Source organism: Mastomys coucha, unplaced genomic scaffold (assembly GCF_008632895.1).
Source record: "Mastomys coucha isolate ucsf_1 unplaced genomic scaffold, UCSF_Mcou_1 pScaffold3, whole genome shotgun sequence".
Lineage (NCBI taxonomy): Eukaryota > Metazoa > Chordata > Mammalia > Rodentia > Muridae > Mastomys > Mastomys coucha.
In genome coordinates this window covers 15,803,984-15,817,824 of record NW_022196909.1, presented here as the reverse complement: position 1 = coordinate 15,817,824, position 13,841 = coordinate 15,803,984, and the positions used below count along the sequence as shown (strand labels likewise).

At 38.2% G+C, this 13,841-nt stretch overlaps 1 protein-coding gene across 2 annotated transcripts in view; it reads right to left on the bottom strand.

Moving 5' to 3' along the window:
• Positions 1-13,841, bottom strand: part of Tbc1d32 (TBC1 domain family member 32) — a 223,553-nt gene that overhangs the window by 102,064 nt on the left and 107,648 nt on the right. For both annotated transcript variants that reach the window (XM_031348714.1, XM_031348713.1), the window contains exons 21-22: positions 12,119-12,235; positions 5,889-5,977 (exon numbers count right to left, since the gene is read on the bottom strand). In XM_031348714.1, the coding sequence (XP_031204574.1) occupies positions 5,889-5,977; positions 12,119-12,235 (206 nt within the window). The remainder of the gene's footprint in view (positions 1-5,888; positions 5,978-12,118; positions 12,236-13,841) is intronic.

Here is a 13,841-nt window from a genome sequence, read left to right as displayed (position 1 = left end):
AACTTGAACCCAGGTCCTCTGGAAGAACAGCCAGTGCTCTTAATCCGTTAGCTAATCTCTGCAGCCCCCAAAGTGTAAATTTTGAAATTACACATATTCTCTCCATAGACTGAAGTAGGTGGATTGCCATGAGTTTGAGACCAGCCCGGTGTACATAGGAAGACCCTGTCTTTAAAAATTAACAAGAATTGTATTTATATATAAAAGGCACTATCCTGAGAAGCCCAGATCACTCTGGTCAGCTTAATCTCTCTAGTGTAAAGAGGAAACTCATGAAGGCAGGCTCAGAATTAAGCAAATCTGAGAACTTTTGACACAGGTAGGAGCCTCATAGCAGGTGCTATGATTTAGGTATAGTTGGAGTGCCCTGCCCATGGATTCATTTAGTAGACGCTTGAGATAAGTAATACAACTTCTAACAGATAAGGCCTAGGATGTAGTGATAGTGACAAGGTCGATGGGTCCAAACTGAGTTCCTCATGGGCCCATTTAGGTTTCCATAATGACAAGACCCTAATTGTAACACAAAGAACAAGTCTGTCTGGTTCTCCATCCCTCCAACTTCCTGCCTTCCCAAATGATCTCTGCCTCCTGGGCACAGTGGGTGCCCTTGCTGTTTCTCCTTTATATTACAGCACAGCTACATACGGACTTGGATACCAGCACCATGGTGTTCAGACCTCCCAGCCCTAAGAACCACAGAGCAGATAAAATGCTTCATACTTAGCCTTGGAGGTTTTGTTATAACAACATAAAACAGGTGATGACAGATAGGGACATGAGAAGTGGGAGCCCAACAGAAGCACTAATGTCCTCATGATTCACAGTAGAGTCAATTGGATCTGTCTGAAAAGGAAATGTCAGATCTCTTGAAGGTTTTACATAATCTTATTTTTTAACCTTACAGGGATCCTGAGGAAAGTACTTACTGAAGTGAAAAAAAAAGTTATTTGAAATTCAGCAATTCCTTCCATCTCACTAGGGTGTCTTTTCCTGCCTGTGGAGTTCAGTTGAATTGAAAGTGGCACTCTCAAATCTATCTTCATAACTGAATTAATTTCTATGTATGCATATTACTACACACACTCACACACAGAGAGCGATGTCTAGAATAATTTTCTTCAATGTTCATAATGACACTGGGAATTAATAGAAATTTCACTTAATTTATTATACTTAATTTCCTATAGTGGTTAATTTATTTATAATAAAGATAAATTACTGTTTGAAAAACAGAATAAAAAAATAGTAACATGACTTTCAAACAAAAGCAACCAAAGAGATGGATGAGCCACTGACATGGAAACAAAAGATTCATTTTGTTTCCTTTCATGGGAGGAATAGCAGACCCCAGAGTTCAATTTTTGACATATTAAGTTTTTGATGCCTGAGAAATGTGTGAATTGAGATGTCAAAAGGCCAAACGTGATAAGAACTAAAAGTAGAGTATTGGTGGAAGGCTTACCCAGGAAATACCTTCAGAATTTCATTCAAAGGCGACTCTCAGAAAAAGATTTAGAAGTTACAGCTACAGATGTATGTAGTTTTATAGAAACAAAATTGTATTTTTTGGTTTTGTTTTTGTTTTTTGTTTTTTTTTGTTTTTTTTTTTTTTTTTTTTTTTTTTTTTTTTTTGAATCAGAGTCTAACATAGCTCGATCTAGCCTCAAACTCATCAGGTAGCCAAAGATAGCCTTAAATAACTCTTGTTTATCCTCCTATACTTCCCAAATGCTAGGATTCCAGGCATGGGTCATCATGCCCAGACACAAAGACAAATGTCTTTTTATATACAAAAATCAATGTCTCACTATTTCAAATACTATTGAAAGTTAAAATGGGATGAGAATCAGGCAAAAAAAAAAAAAATGCATCAGAATCGGTAACATGAGAGTGACCTTGGTCTTGAAAGAGAAGGATGAACAGCTCAGAGAGGTTACAGACTCAAAGCCAACATGAAGTTGGCTGAAAAGGAAGCAGGTGAACAAGATGGGAGGTAGAGAAAGAGCTTGGTTGCAGGTAGCTGCAGGGTCAGGATTCTTACAATGTTTAGTGTTGGCTGACTATAGGGTGGAAATATGGAGACATTCTCACCCTGGTGGGAATGATCCAGAATGATACAATAGGCAGAAAGGAGAGAGAATTACCATGAAAGTTCTGTAAGGCCACCTTGGCAAACTGGACTTCAGAGTTCTCAGTAATCTGTGATGCTGTTGAAATGTGAAAAGCCATAAACCACATTTCACTGAATCTCATATTAGTCTCACAGCCATGTTTAGACACAAGTTATTGCAAATGTGCCATTAATGCTATTTCTAGAGGTTTGAACCAGAGAAAATTAAAAGAGACGCCAGAGACACTCAGGAGGTGGCATCTTGCAGAGGATGTCACCATGAGGACAGAGTCCAAGCACAGCACTGAGGCTGTAAAAAGGGAAGTTCTGGATAAAATTCCAAGGCACAGAAGCACAGGTTTGGGGCATAATAGGACACCATGGTCTATCATGAACCTCAATAAACACTAAAGAGTGGACTCAGACTACAACTGAATGAGACAATGAAAATACTTGAGAATACAAGGAAAGTAAGTATAGTATGATGATGGCTAATATTCATAGTAAGTACAGTATGATGATGGTTAATATTCATAGTCACCTTGACAGGCTCTAGTATCCCTCCACAGATGAACCTCTGAGCATGCCTGTGAGAGGTTTCCTAGATTGGGTTCACCGAGATAAGAAGACTCTCTAAGTATGGGTGGCACGTTCCCATAGTCTGTGTGTCTCGGATAGGTAAGAAAGCCTCCTACCCACCAGCATCCATCTTTCTCCGCTCCCTAACTGGAAGTACAATATGGAGGGTTGCCTCTCGCTCTGCCATGGTGCCTTTACCAGTGTAATGGAATGTGCCCAGAAACTGTGGGACTGAATAAAGTTTTCCTTCCATAAATTGCTTTTGTCAGGTATTTTGGTATAGCCAAGGGGAAAAATAGTGAATATGATTCTTAAAAAAAAAAAAGTGTTAAACAAGAACTTGTCAGGAAGAGCTGGAGAGATGGCTCAGTGGTTAGAAGCACTAACTATGCTTGCAGAGGACATACAAGAAGGGGGCTCATAGTCATCTGAAATTCCAGTTACTAGGGATCTGACACCCTCATTAGCCTCCATAAGCAACTCCATAAGCACACGTATGACTTATGCTGGTGTGTTCACATAGGGGTACACATAAATCACTTTGAATGCTTAAAAAAACAAAATACTGATTGAAGAAAAATCTGCCAGAAAGTCCCAAATTAACATGCAACCTTTTTACATAGAGTCCTTTTCTCTGAACACTAAGTTGGTTATGTAGCAAATGTGTCGGAGGTTGCTGACCTGGCAATATTTGTTCCCTAGTGAAACAGAAAACATAATAGAGCTGATTAAGTATTAAAAAACACATGTTTTGCTTGACATTTGTAACTTTTATATCAACTTACTACAGTAAGAGCCAAGATTTTAAGCTCTACTAAATACAAAACAAACAAACAAAAACACTTTATATATTGATGTGCATTTAAGAAAATATTAGTAGTGATGTATTATTATAAAACATACAGTTAATATGTTTGCAGTTATTTAAAATTTCTATTGAGAAAAACATATGTATTTTTAGTATTGCTGTAGACAAGCTTCTACATAAGAGTGTTAAGTTGATTGTTGTTTTATATCAAACAACTTTTATAATACTCAATTTTATTATTATAATATTTTATAAATTTTAAAGAATATGACAAAAAAGATATTGTAGGTATTGAAGGGGAGTGTCTGAGAGGAGTTGGGATACAAAAGGAAAACAAGAATGTGATTTAATTCTATTTACTTAAAATATGTTTAAATGTTAACAGATTCAGATAAATTGAAATCTTATAACTTTTCTCATCATAATGCAATAAAAGTTTAAAAAAAAGTATTAAAAACACAAAGGACCATTTGTTAGAACTCTTACTACCAAGGGTTTATATGTGCCAGATACTGTTTTAAGCCCTTTGAGTTGTTCCTATGTAATAATAATAATATTATGTGATAATTATTAATATATAATAATAATACTGCAAGTGCCCTGCATTTTACAGCTGTATGGCTGCAGCTCACAGAGGTATACAGTCTTAAGAGTCCAGAATTCAGACTGCTAGAAAGTAGTGCTCTCTCTCTATCAGCATTGGGATGGTAGTACACTTTGTACAAGACAGATAATTCCATTTGTGCACTGTAAGAAAGGATGTAGAAAGTGCTTGTCGTGAGCTTTAATTTTTATATTCTTTTACCTAACTTAACAAAATTCTAGGAATTGTTTTCCTTAAGAACAGTTATTTAAAATATCACAAAAGAAATGTAAGGTGACAGAAAAGGGGGTGACAAAGGGTGGGTACATGGTTTAATGGGTGAAGTCACTAGCCACCAAGCCTGATTATCTGAGTTCTAAGCCCCAGAGCCAACTCATACCAGTGGCCCCTGACCCTCACCCATGTCACAGTGTGCATATGAACACATACTAAATAAATAAATGTAAGTTTTAAAAGGAATATATAAGAGGAAAAAAGTATCTACTTGGATTATAAACTAAAATCTATTTTCAATTATTCAAAATACAAAACAAAAGAATTATATTGAGTCATTTTTAATCTATGATACCATGTCTTCTTGCTATGTGATGTCCTAGATCAAGAGTTAAATTTTAATGTGAAAACATGTTTTGAGATAACACAACATCTAAAAAAAAAACTAATAGCTACAGCCTTTTTATATTTTAACCAAGAAGTCAAAAAATGAAGTTCAGCTATTAATGAACAAGTAAAAAGTAAGACGTTAACATGCACAGCTGTGAGATGCACAAGAGCAAAGACTTCTCCTTTTAGGACAGCATTCACTGTATTTCTTATGCAGCAGAGTGGCCTCCTTCATGCCTAAAAAAGTTACTTTGCTAACACAATAGAAAATCATGAACCTATGAAAAGAAATTCTCTTTAATTCGGCTGCTTTTCAAGGCAGTCATTTTTAGGTGGGAAAGCAAGTTACACATATACATTTGACCAAAATACTTGTTCCTAAGTTTCTGTATCCTGGCCAAACACACATCCTTCCCCATTTGAACAAGCTAAATTGAATGTCAAGGAATATGGACTTAACCAAAAAGTTTTAAACATCAAGAATCAATGATCAACACTAAGGAGCAAACTCTGGGCCTCAAGAATGAACCATCCATGTCTAGTCCTGTTTCAAGGCTTTATTATGGCAAGGATCTAATCACAAACCAGCCTCGAAAATCTTCATGTGACCTCTAAGAAATCCCAATGAAAATAGTCCTTGACATGCTCCTCTATGTTGAACAAACGTAACAGCCACTACTCATAGAGAACCTAAATTCTTACAAAGGCTGCAGTGACAAACCCCACGTGCTATCATTTGCTTTTACTATAATGTTGTAGACTGACACTCTATCTGTAAACTAACTCACTTTAGCACTTGCTAGTCATGAAGACAACTCCGTGGGTAAAGTGTTTGCTATACAAACATGAGGACTTGAGGACATGAGCTTTAGCCTACCTACTCACATAGAGGGCAAGACTATCCTGGAACCTCAGTGCAGGCAGGCAGAGAAAGCCAGGTTCCCCAGAGCTCATGGTCAACCAGTCTAGCTCAATCTGTGAGTTCCAGATACACTGATACACCCTGTCTCAATAAAGGGGAGAGCAACTGAGAAAGATCTCTGACTTCAAAGTTGTCGTCCTGTGCACATATTCCACCTCCCACATATATACGTATCCTATATATTCACATAACATATATATAAATAACAACTGCTCAGTTGCTGCAATTTGTAAAATACGCTTTAAATTGAGTGGCTTACCTTAGACCAAATGTGTGTGATTGTTCATAATTCAGTAAAGACCGGATCTTAGCTTCAGAGTTCAAAATGATGAGCCTATCCATTATATCCTGAAGACAACAAAGAAACACTGAGATTCTGTTCAGCAGAAGCTGTTCAAAGCAATAAACTAGAAAAATAAATATTCATTTAAATTTGTGATTCCAAAACATGGATTCACTCTGGAACCAGCTGGAAGCCATGAGGAGTTGCGAACAGAGATGCCTAGACCCTTCCTAGCGTTTGTGAACTTACAGGTCTAAGTGAGGCCTGAGCATTATGATTGCAAAAGTATCTAAACTGTGTCCAAATAAAGAAGCACAACATACACCTAACTTTCAACCTGGCAGGCAAGACAGTATGTAGAATAAAATAAAGATAGGAGTGCCCCAAATATATATTAATCATGAAAGCAAAAATAAAATCTACAAATGTGAAGCAACAACAGTCAATACGGACATTTTTATCTAGTAGCTACGTGAGACTATGTTAATAACCTCTCTAGTGTATAGAAATAGTGGCTTAAACTACTGGAAGAATACAATCATCATCTAGGAAACAAAGAAAGATGACTAACAGACAGATGAACAATAGACAAAAGGACAAACACATAGAGAGATTGGTCTACTTAAGACCAATTAAGGCACGAAGCCTATAGGTGAGATACCAGCATTAGTATTCTTTAAGTTTACCTAAATTTCCCATTATGTAGCCATCCCTCAAAATCAGAAGCAAAATGCTACCTCAACCACTGACAGCATTAGTCCACCACACAATTTTCTCTGTCGATGCAGCCATCTCTAAAAGGTTTTCTTTAAAGCTCTGCTTTTTGCCTGATGTCATGACCCATAGGCATAATCCTACCACTTAAGAAGTTAAGGTAGGCTGGGCAGTGGTAGCGCACGCCTTTAATCCCAGCACTTGGGAGGCAGAGGTAGGAGGATTTCTGAGTTTGAGGCCAGCCTGGTCTACAGAGTGAGTTCCAGGACAGCCAGGGCTATACTGAGAAACCCCGTCTCGAAAACCACAAAAAAGAAAAAAAAAAAAAAAAAAAAAAAACTTAAGGTAGGAGAACTGCCTTGAGTTTGAGAACAGGCTGGGCTACATATTGTGTGGGGCAGTGAGCAGTTCTGACAGCCGGAGTCCAGCAGAGCAGAGCCACCTCGGAACCCCGGAGACCCACTAAGCATTTGCCCAGAGGGACTGTAGGCTTTAGGTGAATTGCTCCTGAGACTAATGGCTCAGATTTCAGCCTAGACCCCTCACAGCTGCCCCTGCAGGAGATGTGTGCTCTATCAGGCAGATACTGCCTCAAACTCCCAGCATTCTAGCTGGACCTTACACCCAGTCATCTGACCACAAGCCAGGCATGCCACGCCCCATACAATAAAAGGGGTGGTTTGCCCCCTCCTCACTCTCTTCTTCTCCTACTCCTCTCTTACCCTTACCCTTCCTCTCTAACTCTTACCCTCTTGCTCTCTCTCTCCTCTCTGCTCTTTGTTCTCTTCTCTGCCTTTCTCCCTCTCCTTCTTCTTTTCTCTCTCTCTCCTTCCTCTCCTTTCTTTCTCTCTACTCAACCAGCACATCCTTCCTACAATAAAATAACTCATTCATTCATTGCCTCCCTTTTAATTAAGGCGCTGTGCAGCAAACAGATCAGCCCTGGAGGGGTGGGGGGAAGAGAGACCTGGGCCTCAGCACCAGGCCCCCTGCCACCCAGAAGAGAGAGAGAGCCTCAGGTCAGGCAGGCCAGGCTACATACAGCCCAGGCCCCCCAGCTTTTGGGACAACAATAGTGAGCTCTGGTCCACCCTGTGCTGTGGTGTAAGACTATGTGGCAATAAAAAGAACCAAAGACAAATGGATTAAGTAACTAAAAACCAAACACAAAGCCTTGTTTTATGTACATCTTGAGTACAGACTTAAGAACTTTATATATAAATACATTGATGAATTTAAATACTACATATTTTTGTGACCAGTGGAGCAAAAGAAGATTTAGGTAAGAGACAAAGTCAAATGAAATGTAACAATGCCTTCATGAAAGATGACAAAAAACTGGTCCCTGCACATGGATAGGAGGTGAGGGAATAAGTTTATGAAAGGAAGAAGTAATAAATGACTCAAAATATATTTGATAAATACTAACTAAAGTACACCAAAAATAGACAGGGTAACCTTAACCTAGTAAGCTATAAGGCTCAACATTTAAAAGAATGCATCTATTGGGCTAGGGGTGTAGTGCAGTTTTCTCCTAGCAGGAATCAGGCCCTGGGTTTGGTTCTCAATATGAGAAAAATTAGGCATGGTGGCTCATCCCTACAATCCCTGCAGTCAGGGGGGACAGGTAACAGAGCAAAAGTTCAAGGACATCCCTGCATTTACTGCAACTTTAAAGACCACCCTGGGCTACATGAGATCCTATCCCATTCAAATATGAGTATGGATGTAGACTATCCAGTATATACACACACATACATACACACACACACACATACCCTATTGCATACATACCTATACATTCACAAATTTATTGGTGTTTTATATGAATGTATAATAGCTAATAAATAAGTTTAAACAAAAATATGAATGAATGATAGAGAAGACTATAGTCTCCCTCTTGCTGGGCACACTTTACTGCAAGCATCATGTGATGAACTGAACTATACGACTCACAGTCAGATCCCAGCTGCAAAGGCACTTCTCTACAGCTGCCCCCCTCCGTCTTCATCAGTTAAAACAAATCTGCACAGCTCTCTGAATACAAAGCTAGGCATCCTGACGGCTGCTGACACCCGGGACATCGGAAGTCCTGATTCTGAATCTAAGTAGTAGATTAGGATGAGTAACATGATCAGAAGGGATGGTATTACCAACAACAAGCTGGTGGAAAGGGAGACTGAAGCAATCTATCAAGGATGATGTATTTGAGAGAACAAGTGTTATAGTAAATAAGCTCTTAGTCAGAGAGGATTACAATGATGTATCACCACCTAGGGAGCAAAGTGGAGCTCTTGGGAAGCCTGCCTTATGGAGAGCTTTGGATTTTAAGCACCACAGTGTGTCAGGAAAGGAATCCATTTCTTAAATCAAACTGATCCAGCAGCAAACCAGTGTAAGGCCCAGAACGGGCAAACAGTCCACAGATATTCTGTTTCAAAGAATGAGGATGAGGGAATAAGTTCAGTAAACCAGCTGTCAGATCACAATCTATGGCTAGATCAGCAAAGAGGAATTCTGTAAAGGTAGGCTCACAGCTGAGGGGCCCCTCTATTCAAGCTGTCCAGTAGCCAAAATCATACCATCTGACTGCTTCAAGGAAATGAGCAGATGCAGGGTAAGGAGCAGGTCAAAACTGCACCTTCCAAACATGGATGGCTAGTGCTTAGCCTATGATAAAAATGAATCCAGTCAAGGTCCTTATTTAGGACATTTCATATTGGGGAAGTAGAAGAAAAGGCCACTCCCCTATCCAACTTCCTAAAAGTCCATCAGTGCCCTAATCCCCAGAACTTCTCAATTCACCCGATTTGAAAAGGGGGCTCTTTGCAGAAAGATTTAAGTTAAAAATCTTCATCATCTTAGATTATCCAGAAGGGCCTTTAATCCAAGACAAATATCCTGAGAAGAGAAATCTAAAGGAAGATTTCAGACAAGAGGCAAGAGCCACGTAAAGATGATTAGGCATATAAAATACTTGAGTCTAGCAGAAGCATGACATGAAATACCTAAAAACATTTATATGATTAATAGATAGATGACAGACTGATGGATAGACAGATATATAGAAGATAGATAAATGATAGATAGATAGATAGATAGATAGATAGATACATACATACATACATACATACATGCATACATACATACATACAAATATACATAGGTACATAGATAAACAGATAGATACATACATACATACACACATACATACATACATAGAAGATAGATACATAGATACACAGATACATAGATACATTGGAAGATACATAGATGGATAAGAGATAGATAGATAGATACAAACATACATACATATATAGATAGAGACATACATACATAGATATGTACGTAGATACATACATACATAGGTACACAGATACATACATAGATAGGTACATGGATAGGTACATAGATACATACATACATACATATATATACATAAATATATAATAGTTATACAGATACATAGATACATTGAAAGATACATAGATGGATAAGAGGTAGATCAATAGATAGATAGGTACATACATACATACATAGTAGATACACAGATACATAGATACACTGATAGATATAGAGATGGATAAGAGATAGATAGTTTCAATGGAATTATGCTACACAGTGGCTAACACTTCCTCCACAAACCACAGACTATTTCACAAAAACTCTAGTACCAGGCATTGCAAACTTTTCTTTGGGTTTGGTTGTAGAGTCTAAGAGACTTGCAAAACAACATAGCCTTTGTTGTGTCCTTGCTTAACTCCCAGAAGTTTAATGTTAAGAGCCTAAAAACACAGCGTACTTCGGACACAGGACTTGGAGGAACTGAGCTATAGCTGACCTGAGAGCCTCCAACTTGAGGACACAATATCGGAACATGGTGTGCAAGCCTTGGGAGAAAAGCAATCAGCAGTTTTCAGGTAGCTGTGAAGCAGATGGGCCACCACAATGACTGGCCTGGCAAAATGCCCCCAGTGGGATAATAGTAGCACTTTTATTCTACACATAACCAACAACTGCGGAACTGGCTTTAAGACCTGCCTAGCAGGAGGGAATGCGTGCCTGGTACTGTAAACCTAGCTAACTACATACGGATAGAGAAATCATATACCCTATACCAGAACCTATGAGTGTCCTGCGTTAATGCAATTTCTAGCTGCATCCTAAATACTTGCCCTTAACCTACAGGTAATTATAGCTGTCACTCCTGTCCAAAGGAGCTTCTTTTTGAGTAGATGGTGATAACTTCAAAGTTTCATAACAGATCAAAATGCAGAGAGTGGGTAAACATGGGGTGTACAACCCCCAACTGATACATATTCAATGCCACCCCTACACCTAAGGCTCAGGGAAAGGGGCAGAGGATAGGATGGGAATAGTTGTCAGAGAGCCAGGGTGTGGGCAGCAAGAGAGCATCTTCTGTCATCATCTGCTCCCATGGATGGGAGCAGTACCCATCCATGGCCTTTGCCTCTAGGTTCCAGCCTCTAGGTTCCTACCCTGTTTGAGTTCCTGCCTTCATTGGTTTTGATGGTGAACTGCTATATGGAACTGGGAATGAAATAAACCCTTTCATCCCCAAGTTGCTTTTGGTCATGGTGTTTCATCACAGCAATGTGCAATGAGATAAAATTGAGCACGGGAAGATGGGACTGAAAAAAAATTTATGAAAATTAGAGATCCTAGATTCTTAAAGGCCTAATGAAAAACATATTCAACTTTACATTTTACTTCACAATGATTACCAAAACCTTCCCACAATAGAAAACAAGTTTAAGAATTCAAAAAGTGAAACATATTCAGAAAGGACAAAACCATTTCTAAAACCAATAATATGTAAGAAAATAACAGGGTAAAAGTAACGTTAAAAATAGAACTTCAAGATTATGTAACTCTTTACTAATCCTTGTGTATTTGTGTTCATGTACTTATGTTTATATATTCATTGTGTATAATTCATAAGCACGCAAAGATAATGAAATAGGTCCCTGTTTTAAACCAAGCTAATGATATGGGCAATTTTGAGTATGAATTAAGTTTCAGATTAAATAAGTATGCATATACTGTCCTCATGGACATAATAAATAATTCATTAAAACAGGTTGAAAAGATATTGGACTCCTTGGATATAATTTATTCCCAATTATCCTAGTTAGAGAGGGAACAGTGTAAGAATGGCTTTATATCACCCACATAAGCTAATGAATCATCTTAAACTCATTTATAGTAAGCCTGTCTATGAGCTAAGATGCTTTCCTGGTTATAGAGGGTTAGCTTTGCATTCTAATAGGCAAAGGAACAGCTGCATGGCTTACATCAAAGTTTCCCCTGGTAGATAACTCAAAAGTTGATGATGCAGTGATGTATAATCAATTCAGATGTTAGTAAGCAATGGATGTCCTGTGTATTTGTCAAATTAACAATTTTCGCTACAAATCTCAAAGAGCAATCAGTCAATTAGGAAAGAGACTAGTTGAAAGAAAGTGACTTACGATGATGCATGTTGGAACTTCACGAAGAGAATACTCTGCCTTATTAGGAAGCTCCCGATTGCCTGTTAGCTCATACACCGAAGGGTAGGACAACAGGTTCACCAGTGCAAGGAAGGACTGGGGGAGGGGAAGAGACATTGAAATAACTCGTTATTTTCAATATTGCATAGAAAAAAACAGTCACTCATCTAAATGTTATAGCTGAATGTCTATCAGGGCTGGATAGACATTCAGATAGATCTCTGCCAGTGTGAGGTATCTATTCATAATAGGTTAAAGAACAACAAAAGTAGCAAAGCCTAAGATCTTCCAATGCTAATATAACACAGCATTCTGCAATGCTCTCTAAGTCTTATATGTGCTCCTTGTATGTGTGATTCCTCAAGTTAGATTCTGATGAAAATGAAAAGTTCCCTTCCCATTCTTTAAACTATTAATTATAACTAAGAAAATAGAAGAGATAATTCTCTAAGGCAATATAATAAAGTCTATATATTTTCAGGCTTAGTCTATAAGATTACCTATTAATATAGTCAATGAAAATCAAAATAACCTAGACATTATAGTTAATTTTCCAAAGCAACAGCCTTCCTATGAAAAAACGTCTTCTTTGTTCTGGTCTACTCTGACCAAGTTCACCTCCACAGGGCATCTGTAAAGCCAAGTATATCTGTCCATGACACTTCAGTCCATCCACTTAACAGCAACTAGATATAGTTCTCACACAAATTTCATTCTCAACTCCTCGCTTAAAAGCATTCCATGGGTGCCCATCATTACACAGCAGGGAGTCCAAACTCTTTAGATGACTTTCAGGGCACTTGACCCTCTCCTCCTTCAACTGACTGCCAGCCACATGAACTTCTCTCCTCCTGCTAACCTGCTCAACCTGCCCTCAACTGCACTAACCTCAAAAGTATGTCACTTTCCTTCCAGCCAACTCCATCTTTTTGCCAAAGTTGGACACACTTATTAGTTATTTGTAAGCACTGTGTTGTGCTTAAAAGTTAGAGATTTGTAAAACTAGAGTAGATTGAAAATTTGTGAACCAGATTAAACACTGTGAGAAGAATCAAAATGTGAGAAAAATACAAAAACTGTTTGATTTGATTTCTCAGTAGTAGGTGAGGAAACTTGTAATAAAGGGCTTGACTAGTAACATGTTTATACAAGATCTAAGACAGCTTTGCTAATTTTTCTGGATAAGGTCTCTGCAGATGAAAGCATAGCCATCAGATACTATTTAATAGGGTTAGCCACTGTCCAGTTCTTGCTTGTAAGTAGGAAAAGTAGAGTCCACATCCTTTTCCTTCCTTTTATACTTAATGGAGTATCATTTATCATATTACAGTAGTTGTATAGTGAATATATATATAACATATGGTGATAGGTAGGAAATTGTATCTCTGAATAAAGAAAGAATGTGCATTAAGTTTAAGGTGTCCACATTTTCCTCATGAGGTATAACTTCTTAAAACAAAGACCAAGTTTCTTACCAACAATAACAACATAATCAAGGATTTAAATCTAATACATATTTGCATAACAGTAAAATTACCAAAGAATAAGTATAACTGTTCAGCTAAAATTTACAGAACTTGCCTAGTTAAGAGAATACTATGCTATACAGGAAAACTTTCACTCTAGATGAGCGCAGTGAGGCAGGCTGAGGCAGAGTGAGGCAGAGTGAGGCAGAGTGAGGCGGGGTGAGGCAGGCTGAGGC